This window comes from Bos grunniens, chromosome 5, assembly GCF_055505025.1.
Source record: "Bos grunniens cultivar Pamir isolate PY7600 chromosome 5, Bosgru_T2T1.0, whole genome shotgun sequence".
Classification (NCBI taxonomy): Eukaryota; Metazoa; Chordata; class Mammalia; order Artiodactyla; family Bovidae; genus Bos; species Bos grunniens.
The window spans coordinates 30889825-30911288 of NC_141169.1; the positions used below are offsets into that span (position 1 = coordinate 30889825).

Genomic DNA, 21464 nt, shown 5'->3' on the forward strand with positions numbered 1-21464 from the left:
AGTGCCATGAAGAAAAAGAAGCTAAAGGGGTAGAGAGGAAGAGCGGTGATATTTTAGTAAAGTGGCAGTTTGGGGAGTTGAAGTACAAGAGAAAAGTAAAATGGTGAAGACAACTCTCGGTGGACTCTGGATCCCAGCTCCTGAGAGTCCCCCAGGGCAGGGGGTCCCTGGGCAGCACAGCCCGTCCGGGCAGGGTCCGGTCCACGCTGCTCATCCAGGGGCCTGGCTGGCTCCTAGCCCCAGGTGGGCCCAGTCAGAGCCTGTGGTTGCCTCCTCCTGGCTCCACTTGTCAAAACTGTCTGCAGGGCCGGGCAGGGTGCTGATTAACTGTAAATAGATACTTGTCTTTTCAGGGCTCCTCAAGCCTGATTCTCTTAAGATTTCCTGAAGCCACTGTGTGTTCTGGGCTAGAGGAGGACTAAGGAGTCTGGCCCGGGAAGCTATAAGCGGTATTGGGGTTCCTTCAGCCTGGGACTGCTGCCCAGCCAGGCCTTTATTCAGGACCCTGGGGCTCCACGGATTTGGAGTTGAATCCCAGCTCTGCTGTTTATTAGCTCCATGACCTTGGGCCAGTGCTGTAACTTCCTTGAGCCTCAGTTTCTATGTCTGTCTAATCAGGATAAGAGTACTTGGCTTCTAGGGATTTTAGGAGACTTAAATAACATTTAAGGGTCCAGGGCAATGTCTGGTGTGGTGGGGTGCTCAGTACATTTTAAGTAGAAATATTATTCTCAGTCCACCAACCTCTTCAAGTCAGGGCTGCTAAGTCGCTTCATTTGTGTCTGACTCTTCGAGACGCCATGGACTGTAGCCCACCAGGCTCCTCTGTCCATGGGATTCTCCAGGGAAGAATACTGGAATGGGTTGTTGTTTCCCTTCTCCAGGGGATCTTCCCGAACCCAGGGATCAAACCAGTGTCTTTTATGTGCCCTGCTTTGGCAAGTGGGTTCTTTACCACTAGCACCACCTGGGAAGCCCTCAAAGTCAGGGATCTGGTATTAATTGAGAAATATGGGTTATTGTTGATGGGTAAGAGGCTGGTTCTATGTACCTCAAACTTGTAAAATCACTGAATTGCATACCACACATTAATCACCTTGCTTTCCTTCTTGATGTTATTGGCCTTGTCATGACTTCCCCACAGGCCTTAGGACCTCCAGGAACCAATGTAGCCCTTGGCCTATCCTTTAGCACCTTTCATCTCTAGCGTAGCCATGGAAGGAACTTGAAGAGCCTTTTAGGCATTTACCAAGGCTAGAATAGCCAGCCTAGGCCTACTGAAGTCCAGACCTGTGCTCCTGGGACTGTACTGAACTTTGGGGTGGTGGTGGCTCATTTGCAGACTGAAAGGGTCACAGACTCCCTTTCTTCTCAAAACTTCCCTCAGAATGATGCCCAGATAATGTTCTAAAACAGATGGATGAGAGATAGCTAAGTGGGAAAGAGTATTTTTGTTTGAATCGTCTGTGTCCAGAGTATGCTTAGGCCCCTTTGGACAGATTTCTGGTTTATGGTTGTGGTTATTTTGTTTTCACTTGCTGCTCAGCAGAATCAGCATCACACAAACACTCATTATCCTCACCCCCTTGGCAGTCAGGACACTTGGTAAATCCCTTGTAAAGTGCTCACGTCTGCAGATTATTTTCTGATGCATCTGGCATGAGTTCCAGATTGATGGTCCAATAGCAGCTATTAATTGCTCCCTTTGGGCTTGCCTAATTACTGCTGGCATCGTGGGTGAGTAAGGGATTAAGAGTCTCTTCTGCATTTATGGGGCAGCAGGTCCTGGTGAGCTCCCAAAGCATTTATCTGTCATTTCCCCAGAATACCCTTGTTAAAAGTTGGGAGTAAAACCTCAGGAGTTGAAGGGTCGGCGGCTAGACAGTGTCTGGTGGCATTAGGCTTCTCGGTTGATTCCCTCCGGGAATTGTAAAGAAACCATCTAGTATTTGTTGCCTATGGATGACTGTAGGGAAATGTCAGGTGGTGTCACAGTGTTATAAAACACTGCCGGCTGCTTCTGATTGTCTCAGAGGCAAGAGGGCAGAGAGGCTACTCCGGCCTTATCCCACCACGGCTAGGTATAGAGTCACTCAGTACTCTGGAGGGCTTCTGAGGCTGCGCACTGAGAATGGTGAAGGTGTCATCTTCCTCGCCTGGAGACGAAGAAGGGAGAGGAATGCTATGCCAGTGCTCAGAGCCTTCTGAGTGCAGCCTGGTGTTCATTCACTCAGCAAGCACTTACTAAGCACTTAGGATTGTGTTAAGTGCCAGAGAAATAAAGATGACCGAGCCAGTGTCTGCCCCCAGGAGTTCAGTCTGAAGGGGAAGACAAACACATTAACATCTAATTGCAGTCTTCAGCTTGGGAAGTGTGATGGTGTAGAAAGGGAGGAGCACCTGGGCAGCACAGAGCAGGGCTTGGGGAATGCTGCCTGTAGGAGGAAATCTCTGCTGGCTAAAAGGATAATTAGGAGCTGGAGAGAAGTGTGGAGGAGAAAGCATTCCAGGTAGAGGGGCAGTGTCCGGACGAGACAGAGCGTAATGTGCTCAGAGAATCCTTCTGGAGCTGCTCAGGGCTTTTGGAGTATAGGGTGTAAGGCAGACAGTGGTGAAAGCACTTTGACTGCTCTGTGGATGGGCTTCCCTGGTGTCTCAGACAATAAAGGATCTGCCTGCAATGCAGGAGACTTGAGTTCAGTCCCTGGGTTGGGAAGATCCTCTGGAGGAGGACATGGCAACCCACTCCAGTACTCTTGCTGGGAGAATCCCAGGGACAGAGGAGCCTGGCAGGCTACAGGCCATGGGGTTGCAAAGAGTCGGTCACAACTGAGCGACTAAGCACAGCACAGCGGATGAACCACACGTCATGCTTTTGGTAGGAGGGTGGCACGATCAGATTTTGAGGTGTCAGTGTGGCAGCCATGGGAGGGGAATCAGTTGGAGGTCGACAGCCAAGTGGACGCCTAACAGTGTGGTGATGCTGGTGGCAGCCCGAACCAGGGCTGGTTTGTGTGGTAGAGACTCAACAAATAGTTTAAAAGAGTAAGTTTAGGGAGCTCGATGGATCAAATTTGATATTGGAAAGGTGGAGATAAGCGGGAAAGGAGGAATTCAGGATGGCACTCAGATTTCTAGCTTGAGGTAGAAATGCATGTTTGAGTGAGTCATTGGTGTGTTCCCAGGTGATGCGAGTGGTAAAGAACCCTTCTGCCAATGCAGGAGACATAAGACGTGTGGGTTGTGGGTTCGATTCCTGAGTTGGGAAGATCCCCTGGAAGAGGGTATGGCAACCCACTCCAGTTTTCTTGCCTGGAGAATCCCATGGACAGAGGAGCCTGGCAGTCTACAGTCCATGGGGGCTCACAGAGTCGGACACAACTGAAGCAACTCAGCATGCACGGTGTCTATTGGTCAAATAAAATTTGAGGCTTAAACATTCTCATGCCTATCTCTATATTCCCATAGACAGCACAGCCGTTTAGTGTGTCTGGGAGGGACAACTCCAGGGACTTCTGCAAGGTCACAAGGGAAGAAACAGAGTTGTGGAGAAAAATGGTTAGCTGAGGGGACAGAAAACAGATTTGTGGTTAATCAAACCTCAGCTTTGCAGACCGCAGGTTTAACCTGAGGAAGTCAGGAGACAACGGGGAAGCGAGGGACTTGAGATAAGGTGGAACCCTAAAAACAACTTTCTTTGAAAAATCTCATTCAAAAGATCACGCAGCAGAGCACCTTAGTCAGTCAGTGACTCAATTCTTTCTCCTCAAACTCTGGTCCTAGCTTTCCTGTGAATCCCCTGAGTGGCCATTGGTATTTTCAGTCTTATCTTTCAAAGGGGTGTATGTGCAACTGCTCTAACCTAGAAAATTAGTAAACATATAAGTAAATATATTTAACCTATATTGTTCAGCTGCATGTATAGACTCTGTCTTTTGTGTATTTTAAAATACTGTGAAATTATGTTTTATGTATGGGCTTAGAAGCTGTCTTTGAATCACCTGCGACTCCTGGAGTGGCTCATCCCAGTTACCATTTATAGAGCCCTTCTCCTGGGCCAGGCCATATGCAAAATACTTGTCGTTCATTCATCCCATCACTGAATTCTTGTAGGAGATAGAGATTGTGATTCACATTTTATAGATGAGGAAACTGAAGTTCAGAGAAGTCTAGTAACATTCCCACTGTCTCATGAAAAGTACCAGGACTCAAATCTAGGTTCTCCCTGTTGCAAAGCCCATGCCGTTATTTATAGATGGCTCTGAATGTTTAAAATGCCATTCAGATATGAAGGAATTGTCACTGGTAGTATCCAAGAGGGAGTTCCCTTGGCTTTCTGCTCTGCATGGTGTCCCTCTTCCTGTGAGACAGAAGCCTTGAACTTCAGGTGTCGGGCACACATACCTCGTTCAGCTTGTTTCACCCAGTCTTGCTGGACAGGGAAGCACTGTTTAATGATCAACCAAAGTCAGTCAGACAAATCCAGGTGGGCCTTTCCAAGTTAGAAATGGAGATTTGATTTCTTTGAAAGGAGATGGCAAGATATGGCAGAAAAAGGCATGTCCTGTCAAAAGTTCTGTGGGAGGCCACATATCTGGGTTTGAATCTTGGTTCTGCCTCATTCGGTGTGACTTCAAGCCTGTTGGTCTCAGATTCTTAATTCTTTCACCAGTTAAACAGGCATAACACCACTTAACCTCCACGGGTTACTGAGAGTAGTGATAAAAGTGCCTGGCGTGTAACAGACGCTCAGTAATGTTTTCCTCCCCATCTGTGGCCCTGAGTGGTTATGACACCCAGAATGCCAGACACTGAGAGAAGCAGACAAGATTCAGAGTCTCTCTGGGTCGAGGGGTGGGAACTCTTATGAGGCTGCCTCTAAACAGATGTTTTTTGTTTTTTGTTTCTGGCTAGACGATCAAATGAGATAGAAAAAGGCTGGGACACTCAAAGATGGGGTTGGGGGTGTGGGCAGTCATGACCCCTGTGTCAAGCTCTGGCCTTAACAAGTATGAGGGAGGGACAATGTTGGGAAGGCGGGTTGTGGATCAAGAGCAGACTGGGGTCTTTATGTTTCCTCCCCAAAGAGGCGAGGTGCTCCGAGGCACTGAGATGGACCCCCGTTTGAGAGCAATTGGAAAAGCCAGGGGAGATAAGACTTGTAGTGCCTCTCCCCAGCTGATATGACTGGTGCTGGGCCTCAGTTTGTCCTTCCATAAAGCAGAAGTCATGCCTCTCCCACATGTAGTCTGGACGTAGGAAGGGATTCATTAGGTTTTATGACTTCGTGATAAGCTCCTGGGTTTATAACGAGACTCCTGGAAATCCAGACCCAGTGGTACTGGGTGGGGTGGAGTGCTGTCCCCAGCCGGCCACACGGGCAACTCACAACACCTATTAGGCTTCTTTATGTCAGATTGTCTAGGAACATGTGAGATCAAGGAAAAGTCCATGCCCTCAGGAAGCTTACAGTCTAGTTCAAGAAATAATACAGAATGTGAAAAATGAGTAGCAATATGGGAGTGAAATCATTTTGTTTTTTCATGAAATCTTAACAATTAAAAGATCTAGCATAGTGTTCAGACCAAAGTAGATATTTATAAGCCATAATTTTTCCTTTTTTGGGTAAACGTATAAAAGTTATTGCCAGACAAAACAAGACTTCCGGTTGGCACAGTGTATGGTGCCCCGAAGATGCTAAAGGAATGATGACATGTAATCGTGGATGGGAAGCGAGGGCAGTAGCCCTGCAGAGGTTCAAGGGACGGAGTGTGCAGAGGTCTGGGTTGTTTGAAGGGGGCTTCATGAGGCACCTTGATCATATTAACCCTGAAGGATGCATACAATCCGAAAAGGTTCAGAGAAAGGCTAAAACAATTGGTTGTCTCAGAGGAGGCATTGTGTGAGAATACAAAGTCAGGATCAGACCTGGGTTCAAACCTCAACTCCATCACGCACTAGCTGTGTGACCTTGGGCAAGTTCCTTGGCCTGCCTTTCCGAGCCTTTGTTTCCTCACTTGTTAAATAGGAATGATTTTGGTCCTAACTCCATAGGCTAGTTGTAAGAATTAATGAGATAATTTATATAGAGTTCTCATCTCAGTTTTGTCAATAAATGTCATCAGCTTTTGTCATTATTCCATTTTTCATTTTAATGGTAGTGTCATTAGTATCCTACTCATGCCCACAGATTTACCCTTAGTTCCTAGGACCTTGTGTCATCTGGCCATTCCCTTCCTGCTGTAATTTCCTTGAATATGCTTTTGTTCTGTTATTGCAGATCACTTGGAGACTCCTGGGCTTTTTATGGTGTTTTGTACTTCTGTGTACTTGCAAATGCCATGTCCTTGCCCAGAATTTCACCATCTTCCCCTGCTTCATTGCTTTTGCCTAACTTCCTCCTGCTTGATGTTTTAAGAGTAAATCCTATAGCATTTCTTCCAGGAAGCCTTACTTGACTCCTCTGTTCCGTTTCCTCCCTGGGACCCCACAGTGCCATATGCTGCTGTTTGACAGCAGTACTGTGTGCACTCATCCCTGGCTTGCTGATCTACCTTGGATATAAACTTTCTGAATGTAGGGATCCTACGTTATTTATTTTTATATCTGTAGCTCCTAGCTTAGTGACGGGCATATAGTTATTTTCTGCTAATTGTTGAATAAGAAATCCCAACCAAAAACAAACAAAAAACCAAGAAGAACACAGCTAGCTTTATGTGTAACATTTATTACCTAGTTAGTTCTGATTTAAATGCTTTATGTATACTAACTTATTTAATTGTCATAGCAACCTTAAGAAGTAGGTACTGTTTGTACCTCCATTTTACAGATGAGGAAACTGAGGCTCATAGAAATTAAATAACTCTCCCAAGGCCACACTAGTAAGTGGTGGAACCAAGATTCGTACTAGGGCAGTGTAGCTCCTCATTCTGTGGTTTAGCCACTCTTTGAGATTTGTGATGTTTATTGAACGCCCAAGAAAAAGTGAAGAGACATTAGCTGTACATCACAACTCCATGAACACATGCTAAAAGCATTAGGGAACGTGTAGAGACACTTTTAGGGGAGAGTGTAAACCTTCCCAGTCTTACTTATGACAGATTTGCTAGAGAAGGTGGGATTTCTCCCCTTGTGAATTGGATGAGGGGCATGGCTGGCGGCTGGGAAGGAGATGATCTCTGAGGACGATGGAGGAGAAATCTTAGGGAGCGGATGAAGAATATATGTCTGGGGAAATTCAGTTTGCTCAATCTTTATTGAGCACCTACCGCAGTGATCAACAAGCTGGTGATGATGATGCCTGTGCTCAGGAGCTTGTGGTCTAGCGGACTTTAAGTGCATCTGGTTAGACAATAAGTCAAGGGAGTGTCTTAGACTTATAACATGAACCGAAAGACAGAGTTGAAACCCAATGAGAAGTGGGAATTTGGTGCGGGAGAAGCAACATATAAGGAAAGTGATTTGGGCTGTAGCACATAAGGCAGATTATAAGACCAGAAATAGCAAGGACAATTGTGAGAAGTTGGATAATCCCCTCCAAAAATAACCAGGGACTGAACAAAGGACTTGGTGGTGGATGAGGTAGTAGCAGGATCAATCAGTTATTTATTAAGCACCTGCACATGATTCAGAGGAGGATAAGGCATGACTCCTCCCCTCCAGCAGTTGTATTCTAATTGAAATAAAGGAAGCACACGCATGAAAATGCACTATATGACCTCATTCAATTTGTGTTGAGATCCACAGTCTCAGTGACCAGGTACTTTCTTTCTCTTTGCTTCACTCATCTGGATTTCATTTCTAAGGTCACCTCATTTTCCAGAATAGCTGCTGAAGTTCCAGTTATTGTCTCTGCATTCCAGCCAGCTGGAAGCAGAAAGGAGAAAAAAAGGTATACTCCCTCCCTTTAATGATACTTCTCAGAAGTTATACATACTATTTCTGTTCACATCCCATGTGGTCACATAGCCACATCTGAATTCTAGGAAAGATGAGAAATATATTAATTCTTTGTATTAAAAAAATGTTTATGAAGTATAGTTGATTTACAATGTGTTAATTTCTGCTGTACAGCAGAGTGACTCAGTTATACACATATATACATTCTTTTTTATATTCTTTTCCACTATGGTTTATCCCAGGATATTGAATTTAGTTCCCTGTGCTATTCAGTAGGATCTTGTTGTTTATAGAAATGTATTAATTCTGGGTTGCTAAGTGCTCAGCTAAGCATTGGAGGTTCATTAATAAGGAAGATGAGAAGAGGTTGGGGATAACAAGCAGGTCTCCGCCTTATCATTCTTCACATATAATTATGCTTTGGAGCTCAGAAGAGGGACTGAGCTATGTTGGGTAGTCACAGAGTTGGATTTTGAGTCTAGTAGTGATAGGTAGGGATTCAGAAGATTGGGGAAACATGAGTTACAAGTGAATCCTATGACTAGAGTAGCTGCTCCAAGAGAACCCAGGAGACAATGAGCTGGTCAGAGATGCTGGGGCCAACATGGAAAAAAATCTTAGCTCTGAAGCTCTTGCTTATCTAAGATGCTGAGAACAAGTCAGCCAAGGAGTTTAGGTTTTCTTGTGTAAATGGTAAGGAGTCAGAGATTTCTGAACTGAAAAGCATGATTTATCTTATGTGCTAGGAAGTTTGGAAATTCCATCCACATGCAGGCTGGAAGTAGGGATGCCAGCTAGAAGTTTATCCCAGAAGGTCAGGAGTGTACAACAAGGGCCATCTGATGATGGCCACGGGAGGGGAAGAAAAGGTATGGATGAGAGACCCTGGGAGAAGCACACTTGGGTCCTAGTGAGTAATGGCCTGTGGTCCGAGGAGAGAGAGGAAAATGTCTTTTGTGGGGTGTAACCCCAGAAATGTTGTGTCCTCTCTGAGGTGGCACTGCCTAAGGGCTCCCCCTGCGGGAAGGCAGAATATGGTGAAGAGAAGGGTAAACCCTGGTTGGCTACAGGGACAATGTGAGTCTGCCCCAGGACGCCTTGGCTTTGGAAAAGGCAGCGGCCCCCAGCAGAATAGTTTCCATTCTGCGTAACTGGGGAGTGTGTGGGTCTGGCTAACCGCGAGGAGGGGCTGAGGAGCCAGCAGACAGATCGAGTTGCTGTGGCAGTGGTGTTTTTAAGCTGGGGCTTGGGGCCTGTGGCTAACAAGAGTTCTTCTATCCCAGATTGTATGCTTCTTGACTGAGTAGGCCAAGAGGGCGTCCTTAGCCAGGGCCAGGTTACCTGCTCAGGTTACCCGATGTCAGGTGTAAGGCCGGCGGCGTGGCAGAGAGTAGAGCTAGGGGGCTTTGCTGGCGCTGGGGACCTGACTGACTTCCTGCACCAGTTCAGGATCCCAGGTGGGAGTCGACCATGGTGAGGAGGAGGCCTCAGGGGTACAGTTGTATTTGGATAAAGCCACCTCTTCGTTTGATTGACACCGGCCTTCCGGGACCTTGCCTTTACCCGACTTCCCTGGTGTGAGTTGCGGAGCTCAGCCTGAGACATCTGGCAAATCCATCTCTTTTTCCTCCAGGCTGCTCAGGGACTTGGCCCGTAACCACTCAGCAAGTCATTTCTGGTTATAGAGTCATCAGTGACCACAGAAGCACGTTCTCCAGACAGGGCTCTGAAAGCTGGCTTTTCTCTGGTAGCTTGTCCCCAAAGTGATAGCTTCAAGCAAACAAAACCAGAAAGTCAGATCTAAGCCGCTACAGACGCTTAAGTCAAGGAGCACCCACTTTTCCGATGTCTTTTGTCATAAGGTACTGCGGTAAATTTCCCACAGGTCTAGTTGGGCAGCTCAGGCCTTAAGCAAACTGTGTGTGTGGTAAGCGCTGGGTCACACCCATGAGCTCCTGTGCATGGGCTGCAAATGGAGGGAGGAGGGTGGCAGGGGAGCTGCTCTGTTGAGGCTGTGGGATTTGGCGGCACCAGGGCTCCAGGCCTCGCATCTAGGGAGGTGACTGCTCCTGGTCCACTCCTTCCTGTTCTTCAAGTGTTCACCCCACTCCATCATGGGCAGGGCTCCCTCTTCCTCCAGCCAAGTGTCATGAACTGTTCTTGTGATTTCCTTTCTGCCGCAGGGCACTTCTTCTCCCAGAGCCTTTCGCAGTAGACTCGGGCTCATTCCAGGCTCTGTCTGTCTCATGTTATCTTCTCCAAACCTGAGCTCTGAAAAGAAGGATGGGAGGGAGGAAAGCGAGGAGAGCCATCTTGAGCTTCGTCTCCTAGGTTGGCCGCAGAGCCTGGCTCGGCCTGTCTGCGGGGGCTGCATTGAGACCTGGCTGCCGACCCGGCCCACTTCCTCCCTGTACTACACCCACCGGTCACGGGGCTGGGGAAGCTGTGCTTCCCATGTCTGGACCTTCTTAATTTTAGCTCTTGGACCTTTGCTCAAACACTCTGATTTTTTTTATTTCCTTTTGCCAATATTGTAGTTTTGGGGGGCAGTTGGGAGGAGCTGTGCTGAAGGAGTGAGATAAACAAACAGTGACGCAGAGGCGGCGGCAGCGTAAGCACCGGGCTGGGCCTGCTGTCTGGGCGGGCCGGGTGGAGGAGGCCTCCCGCCCTGCACACTGGCCAGCTGGCTTGTGTTAAAGCGCTGGCTGAAAATAACTCTCATTGTCTGGGAGCTGCTACCGCGGCAGGGCTGGCTATGGCCGCTGAGGGGGCCGGGGTAGCAGGAATGATGCCTCCCACCTCCTTGGGCTCCCGCCCTTTGGGAGCAGTACCCAGCTGGCCACAGCTGCCCCTACTGCCCACCAGGAGAGACATGTGGAGGGAAGGCCTGGCCACTCCTAACCCTAGGTCCATTTGGCGGCTGGGCGTGGGCCTCTGTGCCCAGTGTTGCCTGCTTCTCCATTGACTTGGGGGCAGAGATGTTGGTTTGTGAGGGGCTCCTGGTGGGAATATGGTACTCCAGCTGCTCCTCCAGCAGTCTCCTGGACTCCTACACCTCGTACCTTCTCACTGCCTTCTCCTCTGCCATCCGCATAATGGACTGATCTGCAGATGCCCGAGAGGACTTGCTGGCAGCTGTGACCAGGGGCCAGGGCTCAATAGCATATGGTACCAGCCTGGGACGGTGCCTCACTTCCCCTCTGGGGAGGATCTAGACTCCGCTTCCCAGGGCTCCCTGCCCCGTGGGCTGAGCATGGCGACTGCGGCTACCACTCCAGGGAGAAGTGGCCAGCCATAAGGGCCTCGGTGGGGAGGTGGTTCTGAGACGGAAAACATTAAGAAAACCACCAACTCACATTCTATATTTGCTCAAAATGAACAGCCCCTGCCTGCCTTTCCTTAAGTCTCCAGAATCCCCTTTGCAGGAACATTTCAGCCATCTCTCTCTCTTTCTCTCTCTCTCCTCAGAGGAACTGTGCCATTTTAGCCTCTGATCCTGAAATTTATCATGACTGACTGGGACCAGTAGAGGCAGCTGGGAATTTTGGGTGGTTCCTATCTCTGTTTGTTGGGTTTTCCCCAGGCCTGGCCCAAGGAGACTGGCAGAGGAGGGGTGAGTCCCAGCACAGGACCCACAGCTTTGAAGGAAACTCCAGCCACACCGGCATTTCCCTTCCCCTGCGGTGGGAAGGAAGCGAGGAGGGGCTAACTGACTGGGGGTGCAGAGCAGGAAAGGGAAAGGAACCTCTGTGACCAGAGCCAGCTCCCCCCTCCTCTGCTTCTCTGGGGCCAACAGGGTCGTGTGGGGAGTAAGGAAACCTCGCTGCGGGGACTGGGCCCTTGCTCCCATGGAAGGGGTTGGCCCCTGAGCAGGGTGCTCGGCCTGGTCTCAAACTGGCCGTAAACCAGAGCTGCCTTGCTGGAGAAGCATCAGATCCACCCCTTTCTGCTTCTTTCTGTTATAGGTTTTTATTTTAGACTTCTGGCTGGTTCCCTCTGATTTAGGAATCAGTCCCAGAGTTGCTTTGAGTCTGAGTTCCTCTTCTCCCGTCTCCTTGGAGTCTTCCCCTCCCATCCCAAGGACAGTGATGTTTTACTGCCTCCTAGTCTTAGCAGCGAAGGATCAAAGCAGGGGTGAGGGGTTGCTCTGTCCCCAGAGTGTTGAGAAGCAGAGCTGAAGGAGGAGGGACAGAGGCAGGAATAGAGGACAGCCGGGGAGAGGGCAGGTCCTTGGGGTGTCAGAGCATCGCTCAGGGTTTCTAGGAGGAGAGGGGAGGGAAGTGTGTTGAACACCCACAGTGTTCCAGACTTACTCGGACCTAAAGTATTTATCATTTAATCCTCATAAAACCCTGTGAAGTGGTGAGATTATCTCCGTTTTGTGAATGAGCTCTTTAAGGTTCTGTGACTCTGAAGAGCTTGAACTCGATCTGGAGCTCGCTGGTTCCACATCCAGTGTCCTCTGCTCCAAAACAGCCGAGTCTCCTTTCTCTTCAGCAAGGGGCTCCTAGAGGAGTTAGCAAGAACTCAGCCCGGCTTCTGCCTCAAGAGAGCCTGTGGTCTCAGTGGAGCTACAGCAGGAAAATGTCAAGGAAGCAACCTCTGACTGAAACTGGAAGGAAGGTTGGCAGGTTTGCTCCCTGGCTGTCCCCGGAACTCAGGAAGCTGCCCTTCCTCAGGACATTGAGCCCTGTTGGCCTCACACACAGTATCTGTTGGAGGCAGGGGCCCCAGTGCCATGGCTGGGTGGGGAGAGAACCACCAAACCCTGGCCCTGCCCGTGATGGGTGGCTCCCACCCCCCACAGTCCATAGCTGACTTCTTGTGAGTGCTGGAGGCTGGGGAATTCCCCCACCCACTTCCTTCCCCATCGCACTTCAGTCACAAAGGAGAGAAAACTTCCCTCACTGCTCAGAAGCGTCACCCAGAGCTCTAGACTGGAGGACGTGGGCCTGTGGTCAGAACTGCTTCACGCTCCTGTCCCTGGTTTCTGTTTGCTGGCATCCCTCTCTCCTGGGCATCTAAAGTCTGGCCAGTTCCCCGAGGTTCCTCTTCCATGCTCTGTGGCTGGGGTTCCCAGAGGTGGTGACCCTGCTTCATCTTTGAAGCCCCGGGGGACCAGACGTTTTCTCAGTGGTTCACCTGGTGGGGAAGTGTGAGGCCCCAGCGGCTGAGGGAGGAAGTTGGTGTAGACAGGATGTGATGTCTGCCACAGCCACGACGAGCTCCCCCTCCCCTTCCCAAGTCACGTGTTTCCAGGGGAGACTACTGTTTTCTGTCTTCATGGCACAGACGTGGGAGAGAGGCAGGAGGACAGTGAAGCCACCTCAGGCCGTGTGCAGAGCCAGAACCAGGCCTGGTCCCACGGGCTCTGCGGGCTGCAGCCTGGCCCTGCTTAGGTGGGAGAACTTGCTCCAGGCCACCTTTGGTCTTCGGGTCCCTGTTCTGTGGTGGCCTCCTGCTCCTGTCCTGCTGGCCACACAGACACGCTGAGATCGGCCCTTAGCAGGGTGGTCCCAGAGAGAACACCTGGGGTCCTATTTGCCTGTCGGGCCAGGCCTGCTCCATCGGCAGTGGGGCGGATTCGGTTAGCCCCTCTTCCCTGCGGAAGCTCAGGCAGACTCACAGGGCGGGAGCAACCATGCGGAGAGGCATGACGTGGTAGTCCCTTCCCCTTCTTTTCTTCTCTTCTGGGTTTCTAAATTCTTCCATTTCTAAACACTGAACAGAGATCCCAACTCCACTTCCTTTTTCGAGCCATAATGACCCTGTTTCCAGCCAGAAGCTTGGCCCAGAGCTCAGAACCGGAACCTGTTTGTTTTTTTTTTAATTTATCTATCTTGGGCTGTGCTGGATGTTTGTTGCTGCTCAGGCTTTTCTCTAGTTGCACCGAGCAGGGCTACTCTCTTGTTTCAGGGCACAGGCTTCACATTGTAGTGTCTTCTGTTGTTGCAAAACACAGGCTATAGGGCACACAGTCTTCAGCAGTCGCAGCTCAGCCCCCAGGTCTAGAGCACAGGTTCACTAGTTGCGGTGCACGGGCTTGGTTGCTCCATGGCATATGGGATCTTCCCGGATCAGGGATTGTTAACCTGTGTCTCCTTCATGGGCAGGCGGATTCTCTACCACTGAGCCACCGGGGAAGCCCCACAACTGGAACCTCTTAACCATAGGTTTACCATCAGCCTACTCTCTACTTGGTGCCTGTCCTAGGGTTAGACGTTATTAGGAGTTGGAGATCATATGAATAATGGTACAGTCAGTCCTTTAGATGACCGTGTGTGTGTGTGTTAAGTCGCTTCAGTCGTGTCCAACTCTTTGTGACCGTATGGACCGTAGCTCGCCAGGCTCCTCTGTCCTTGGGATTCTCCAGGCCAGAATACTGGAGTGGATTGGCGTGCCCTCCTCCAGGGGATCTTCCTGATCCAGGGATCAAACCCACATCTTTTATGTCTCCTGAATTGGCAGGCGGGTTCTTTACCACCAGCACCACTTGGAAAGCCCTTGAGCATACAACTGGCTTAATAGCATGTATGTAAATAAATACCTAATAAATAGATACATGTAACAGAAATAAATGTTTAAGGATTTTCTTTCAATTTCTTAGAAAACAGAGAGCCTACTCCCAGGATACTCTTGCTGTTTTTGGAGTAACTCAGAGTTGGTATGACTCCTCAGGATCCTGGGCACATACAATTTGTGTCCCCAGGGACAAGGATGTCAAGGACCCAACAGAGATAAGCCAGGTGGTCATGCTTTGTTTACCTGGAAGTTAGAGCTGAGCTTGGAGCAGTAGTAAGGGAGAGGAAGATGAGAGGACCTGCAGCCAAGGCAGCTAGATTGGTTAGAGGAGGGGCTTGGCTGGACCGGAGCGGGAGGTGAAGGGTAAGGAGGGGACAGTGGAGCTGCTGGTCTGGGTGGGGCTTGCCCCTGGATGCCTTGGCTTTTATTCACTTACACTTGTGTTCATGTATTCATTCAGCAAATGGTAGTGAACAAAATAAAATGACTCCTGGTCTGTCCTGTACTCTCAGCTAGAGTGTCTCAGGGAAGGGTTGGGATACTTCACTGTGTCTTAAATAATTAGGAGCTGTGTCATAAGTAATCAGCACTAATGATTAAAAGTACTGAAATCTTGTAAACTATTTCCTTAAAAACTTGAACAGTTATCTTCATGTTGATGTTCTGCTCATTCCCTGGTGTCCTGGATGTGACAGAAAGGGTTAGAGTTGTAGCATCTGCACAGGCTATGTATGGGTGGCTCAGGATTCACCCAGGGGTGTGTGTGGTACAGGAAGCCTGCCCAGCTCTCAGGCTGTGGGGGGAAATTGATTGATGTTGTCACTTTAGACTGGTGACTTTCAAACTTTTTTGACCTGTCCCATGTTAAGAAACACATCTTACATTGTGTGTCTGTTTTGTTCATGAAATAAAAACTTTGTGAAACATTATTTATACTTCCTAATTGCAGTCAATTCTGATATCTTAAATTCTTGTTCTATTTTAATCTGTTCATTCTCATTCAAAATAAAGTTACTCTTGACTGACTTCACTGATTCCACAACCAGTGGTTTGGAAAATGCTGCTCAGCCAAACTGAACCAAACATGAAGGGGAAATGGGAAGATGGCCGTGCCCCTCTGAGCCTTCCTGTTCACCCATGGAATGTCAGGGTGAAACCTGAGGGTTCAGGCGTGAGGGAAGCCTGTCAGCTCTGTTGACTCAGGTTCTCTCCGCAGAGCTCCATGAACCTGCCTCCCGACAAGGCGCGGCTCCTGCGGCAGTACGACAACGAGAAGAAGTGGGACCTCATCTGTGACCAGGTACAGGGTTTGGGACCGGAAGTGAGGCCAAGCATGGCGGCGGGGCCTTGGGCATTAACTGCAGCCCTGGGGTCCCTTGAGGAACCCCAGCCTGGTCTTGGCCTCAGCCCATGCTTATTTCCTCTTCTAAAAGCACTTTCCTAACAGACACAGGCTGGCAGGTCAGGTTCCCCTTTAGCTCCCACAAAGCACTGTCTTGATTTCTTCCCAGTGAGGTTTATTGAGCTGTGAGGTCTGCTGTGAAGGAGTTTGGTGGTTTCCCCAGTAGAGCCTGTTTCTGCCTTTCCAACCAGGGTGAGGGCTGTGCCTGGCTGAAGAATCCAAAGCGCCATTTGTCTTTCACTCTGCTCCAGACCTGGCGAATAGCAGCCTTTTCCCCATTACTTACAGGCCTCTAGGAATGAGAAGCCCCGGTCCTCTAGTCTTCTGTTCCCAAATCTCAGAATGTGAGGATTGGAAGTTCCCTTTACATGAAAGTGTTTGGAGCCAGAAGAGAAAAGAGAGATTTTCACTTAGCTCAGAATCAAGAACTCACACCTGTGGCCTTGCTTTTTCCCCTGCGTACATTTGAAGATGACAGATCATGAGTTTTTGAACTCGGACAGGCCTGGCCGCAAGCAACCTCTTAATTTTTAACATAGAAAATTACTTTAGACTCAGGGTTACTGAGTCTACTCAGTAACTCAGAATTATTCATCAAAGGAGGAGAAGATGGCAACAGAGAAGTACCTGAGGATAAGTCACGGAGGGGAACTTATGGTGTGGGGGATGTTAAGGGCCAGGTGACAGCTTAAGGAGTCCCCTCACATCAGACACTGTGGGCGCCCTGCTTCCTCAGCACTCTTCTCAGAAGCCTGAGTGTCTGTGTGCACACACGTGTTTCCCTCACAGGAACGATTCCAGGTGAAGAATCCTCCCCACACGTACATCCAGAAACTCCAGAGCTTCTTGGACCCCAGCGTAACTCGGAAGGTGAGGTGCAAAGCAGGGTAGCCCCATCTTGCTGTCCTTTGCAGTCCTGTGGGGTTTAGGGGCAAACCCTGTGACGTGGGTCAGGACTGTTCTGAGCAGCAGGAGCTGGGTTTCTGTGTTCTGGGGCTCTGGGGGAATGGCTGGCTAGGAACAGATGGAAGGACTGTCACTGCCCTCTTGGGAGCCTTCCCTCTCCTTTTCTGCCCCTTTTGCTTGTATTGTAAAGTTGACTTGGGGGCCTCCATCAGTGACAGAATCCTACATTCACAGAAATTCAGGAGGAGAGTGCAGGAGTCAACCAAAGTACTGAGAGAGCTGGAGATCTCACTGCGGACCAACCACATTGGGTGAGTCACTCTTGACCATCAGAGCCTTTCCACCTGGCCGCTTAGGACCCGGCGTCCACTGAAGAGAGTTTGCCTGTTTATCTCCTTGTTGTGGGGCAGAGCTGCCTCTCGAATGCCTTTTGGTTCCCCAGAGGGCTTCAGACTGTTCCTTTTCTGGCTTTTCTCCCCCTCAGCTCTGCCAGCTGCTGACTGGATGCTGCTGGCAAGCCTGGGGCCTCTCCTGGGGTCCTCAGTCTGTGGCTTTGAGTGGAAGACATTCCCACAGCAGCTGAGACTGGAGTCTGCCTGTGGCCTGGGGCTGGGCCAAGGGAGGCCCAGAGAAGGCTGGGAATGGGGGAATGTATTGCATTGGGTTGCTGAGACCTGGTTTGTAGACTGTTTGGTGCCCAGAAGACTATTTGCTTGATTATAAGACAATTTTAGTTCATGAGCAGAAGCAGCTTCCTGAAACATCAGGGAAGATCTGAAGCAGGTGGACCAGATGCTGAGTGTCCTCTGTAGTCCCAGACCCAGGTCCTGTCAACCTGTTGCCTGAGCCCCTAGAAACTACATGAGTCTTTTTTTTTTTTCCAGAGGAGTGAGGAACCAGGACCTGCTGAGCAGGCACAGGGCTAATGCGTGAGATACAGGGAAAGAGCTACAGTCTTGCATTCATAAAACTGTAACCAGCCAGGGTAAATATAGTGAAAGTGAGAGCAAGAGAGAGGATGAGAGAGCGAGAGAGCAAGCGTGCGTGTGTGTACACACAGGACAGTGAGGGACTGTGACAGAGAACTGCAGGCAGTACTACAAATCTGGCCTGATCATTTAGAGCTCACAGGAGTGAGAAGTCTGAGAAGTCTAGCCTGGGGTGGAGGTGGGGTTGCTGGGCAGGTTCCAGCCCCAGAAGCAGGAGTAGAAAGAGCCAAATGACATCATCTGCCTTCCCCTCCTGTCCCGCCTGGGCTTCTGGTGCAGGCTACCTGTATGCAGTCAGCTGCCTCCTGCAGTCCTGGGAGAGAACAGGTAAGGACAGTTGCCGGCGCAGTCGCTGTGCTTGGTGGCCAGAGCTGGCTTTCACACCTCATCCATGAATCCATGAACCACACATTGAGAACTGACCAGCTAGGAAATGTGTAACTCAGCCTTCACCTTTATTTAGTGAAGCTCAAGGAAGGAAAGACTGCAGCGTCCCATCAGCTGCCCCACGTGTGAGAGCACGAGCAACACAGATGACAGCTCCAAACTCCACCCTGCATTCATCCGGAGGGCCTTTACCCCTCCCTGCTTCCTTTTCCCTCACGCCCTCCCGTCCTCCTTACTGAGTCCTGCTGCATGAGGAGGGGGCTCTGCTCTTCCCCAGAAAGGGCCTTGGAGCAATGTGGGACGGTCCCCCAGCATTCCGCCTCTACCTGCTGCCATCCCCTCTGGCCATTGGCCAGGCTCTGAGGCCAGAGCAGCGTGGTTCCCAGGCCCAGGCCTCTCAGCAGTTGGCACACAAGCTAGAGATCTGAACCGGGTCCTTGGTTCCCAGGAGCAGCTCAACATCTGGCATTTGAGGAGCTCCTGTCATTTGAACTGTGCTCCGCTGGTGGAGTTATATGGGAAGGCCAGGACGCTTCCTGCATTTCTGGGCAGGAAGAGTGTGTCAGGCTGTCAGGCAGGGCTGTGGGAGCTCCAGGGTGGTGGGAGCCCAGGGCAAGGTAGCAAGAGGGCGATTCTGCCTCCAAAGCAGCCTGATCCGCCCCAGGCCCTTGGAAGATGGGGACTTGAGCCTGGAGCGGGACAGGCTGGGAAGCAGGGTTCCAGAGCTACCCCAGCTCCTCCTCCCCCTGGTTTGTGTTGGTTTCACGGCCTCGCTGAGGTGCCCTTTGACATCTCCTCAAAGTGTCAAGATCCCGAAAATAGCAGTGGAGACTCAGACAGGAAATGAGAAGGGGGCGGGGAGCTGGAGAGCAGACAGACAGGAAACGGGAGGCCTGTCGGCCCCCAGAGAGGAAGCTAACTTCAGGCAGCTCCGGTGTCAGTCAGCCTCCTCCGCCAGAGCTTGCTGCCAGATCTCTGCCGGGCCTGGCGCTTCGGCCCGGCCTCTCTCTGCAGCCCGGGTGTGGCCATCCAACATGGCGCTGGTGTCCCAGCTGTGGGGGAGAAGGCCTCAGGGGGCTGTTCGGCGCAGCTGGCCTAGAAAGACCCCAGACTCTCAGAGTGAAGAGGGCACAGGAGAGTCAGGGTTTCATCTGGAGAGTTTTCTTTCTCTCCAGGTCCTGTGTGTCTACAGGACAGGAGTGAACCTGTCCTGTAACAATCCTAGGACTTGCTCCTGACTCCTTCCAGGGCTGTCTCCGTTCGAAAGGCTTGAAGGCAGAAGGGTTGAAGTGCCCCAGTCTGTTGTCTGTCTTCCTGCCTCCCCAGTTCAGTCCCTTAGAGGTCAGAGCCGTTCCGGAGTTACTTGAGTTCCTGACTATTCCCCCATCCTTCTCCTATTCTGCCAGTCTCACCTGTGACCACACACAGAAATCCCACGTATCCCTCTGTTAACTGCTTCCCGAAATACCTTTTCTTGAACTTGGTGGGGAGCCCTTTGGCCCAGTATGCCTCTTTTCCAGAGCTCTCTTTGCAATGGCACTCCACTTCAGTACTCTTGCCTGGAAAATCGCATGGGCGGAGGAGCCTGGTAGGCTGCAGTCCATGGGGTCGCCAAGAGTCGGACACGACTGAGTGACTTCACTTTCACTTTTCACTTTCATCCATTGGAGAAGGAAATGGCAACCCACTCCAGTGTTCTTGTCTGGAGAATCCCAGGGACGGAGGAGCCTCGTAGGCTGCCGTCTATGGGGTCGCACAGAGTCGGACACAACTGAAGCGACTTAGCAGCAGCAGCAGCAGCCTGTCTTTTAACTGACACTTCAGTTAAGTTGGGGTGCTCAGTTGTGTCCAACTCTTTATGACCCCATGGACTGTAGCCTGCCAGGCTCCTCTGTCCCGGAGATCTCCCAGGCAAGAATACTGGAGTGGGTTGTCATTTCCTTCTCCAGGGGATCTTCCTGACCCAGGGATCAAACCCGCATCTCCTATGTCTCCTGCTCTGCAGGCGAGTTCTTTACCTGCTGAGCCACCGGTCAATTTGGGGACCTGCCAGCTTCCATCAGCTCTGTCAAAGGACTGCAGTAAATACTCTGTGTAACCCTCAGTTCCTCCCACAAATGTGGCATCAGGAAACTGTGCCCAGCCTCATGTTCGACACCAGGAACCCAGAAAATGATGGAGTGGGGGCCCTGGCTCTTGAGGAGGGGGCTTCTGAAGGCTGGTTTGGCTGACGTGGTGTTGGAAGGCCTGCATCTCTCCCCATCTCTGGCTCCCCCGCCTAGGGGCGGTCCGGCCAGGTGACATGATCATGGCTGGGTCAGCCACAGGCTTTGATCATCAGAATTCTCCCAGCCTGGTGCTGAGTTCCAGAGGATCCAAGAGGGGATATTGTTTCACAGAGGCACCTTTTGCTCCTCTCCCTCAACCCACTTTATTAGCAGACCCCTCCGCTATCTTTCCTTTATCTGCAGGTGGGTGCGGGAGTTTCTGAATGACGAAAACAAAGGCCTGGACGTGTTGGTGGATTACCTGTCCTTTGCCCAGTGTTCTGTCATGTGAGTACCACCTGGGACCGGGGCGGGGGGTCCCATTCTGCTTTGACTGGAACTGCCAGTAGTGAAGGTGGAATGGGAACCCCAGGCAGCAGTCTGGGTGTGGGCAGGTGGCCACGGGGCTGTCTGAGGTCAGTGAAGAGTGCCAGGTGACTGGAGTGGAAGGTGCGTTTTGGGGAGCAGAAGGCAAAGTGTGGAAGGGCAGCTCAGGATCCTAACCCAGAAGACCCAGACTCCATGCTGGGAGCTCCCCAAGGAGGTTTCCTGGCCTTTGGGAGAGAGGCCCCCCGCAGGGTTCGTTTACTTAGGGAGAGCTTGGTCTTCGCAAAGCCACTTTAGGTCTCCAGCTATAAGAGGGTTTCTCCGTGTCACCCCAGAAGCAGTGAGCATGACCTTTGACAGACTGAAAATGAAGCATTCAGGAGACTTTTTCAAGCAGGCGGGGGTTTGGAGGCAGCTGGAAGTGAGTTAACGCAGAGGAAAAGGCAACGTGGGCTGGGGTGGGGAGTGGAGGGAACGAGGGCTTTCAAGGCAAAGCCTGGCGTGGGTCTCTTCGGTCCTTTACTATCTGTGTGACCTCTGGAAAGATTGTTGAGGTCCTCTTATGTAAGAGGGGATCCATGTTACAGGGTTGCTGTAAGCATTAGATGATACGGTGTGTAAAGCAGTCTGTAGTATTTGGAACGTAGGCTGTACTGTGGTAGCCACTTTTTATTTGTTAATTGTTGTTGTTTAAGGTGTTCCCTACCATAATTACCTAAATATATGGAAAGAGGGATTATATTGATCATTCACAGCATGACCAAC

At 50.5% G+C, this 21464-nt stretch overlaps 1 protein-coding gene across 8 annotated transcripts in view; it reads left to right on the top strand.

Moving 5' to 3' along the window:
* Nucleotides 1–21464, top strand: part of FMNL3 (formin like 3) — a 51464-nt gene that overhangs the window by 15156 nt on the left and 14844 nt on the right. For all 8 annotated transcript variants that reach the window (XM_086399569.1, XM_086399571.1, XM_086399570.1 and 5 more), the window contains exons 2-5: nt 15638–15721; nt 16613–16693; nt 16964–17040; nt 20577–20660. In XM_086399569.1, coding sequence (XP_086255695.1) covers nt 15638–15721; nt 16613–16693; nt 16964–17040; nt 20577–20660 — 326 coding nt within the window. The remainder of the gene's footprint in view (nt 1–15637; nt 15722–16612; nt 16694–16963; nt 17041–20576; nt 20661–21464) is intronic.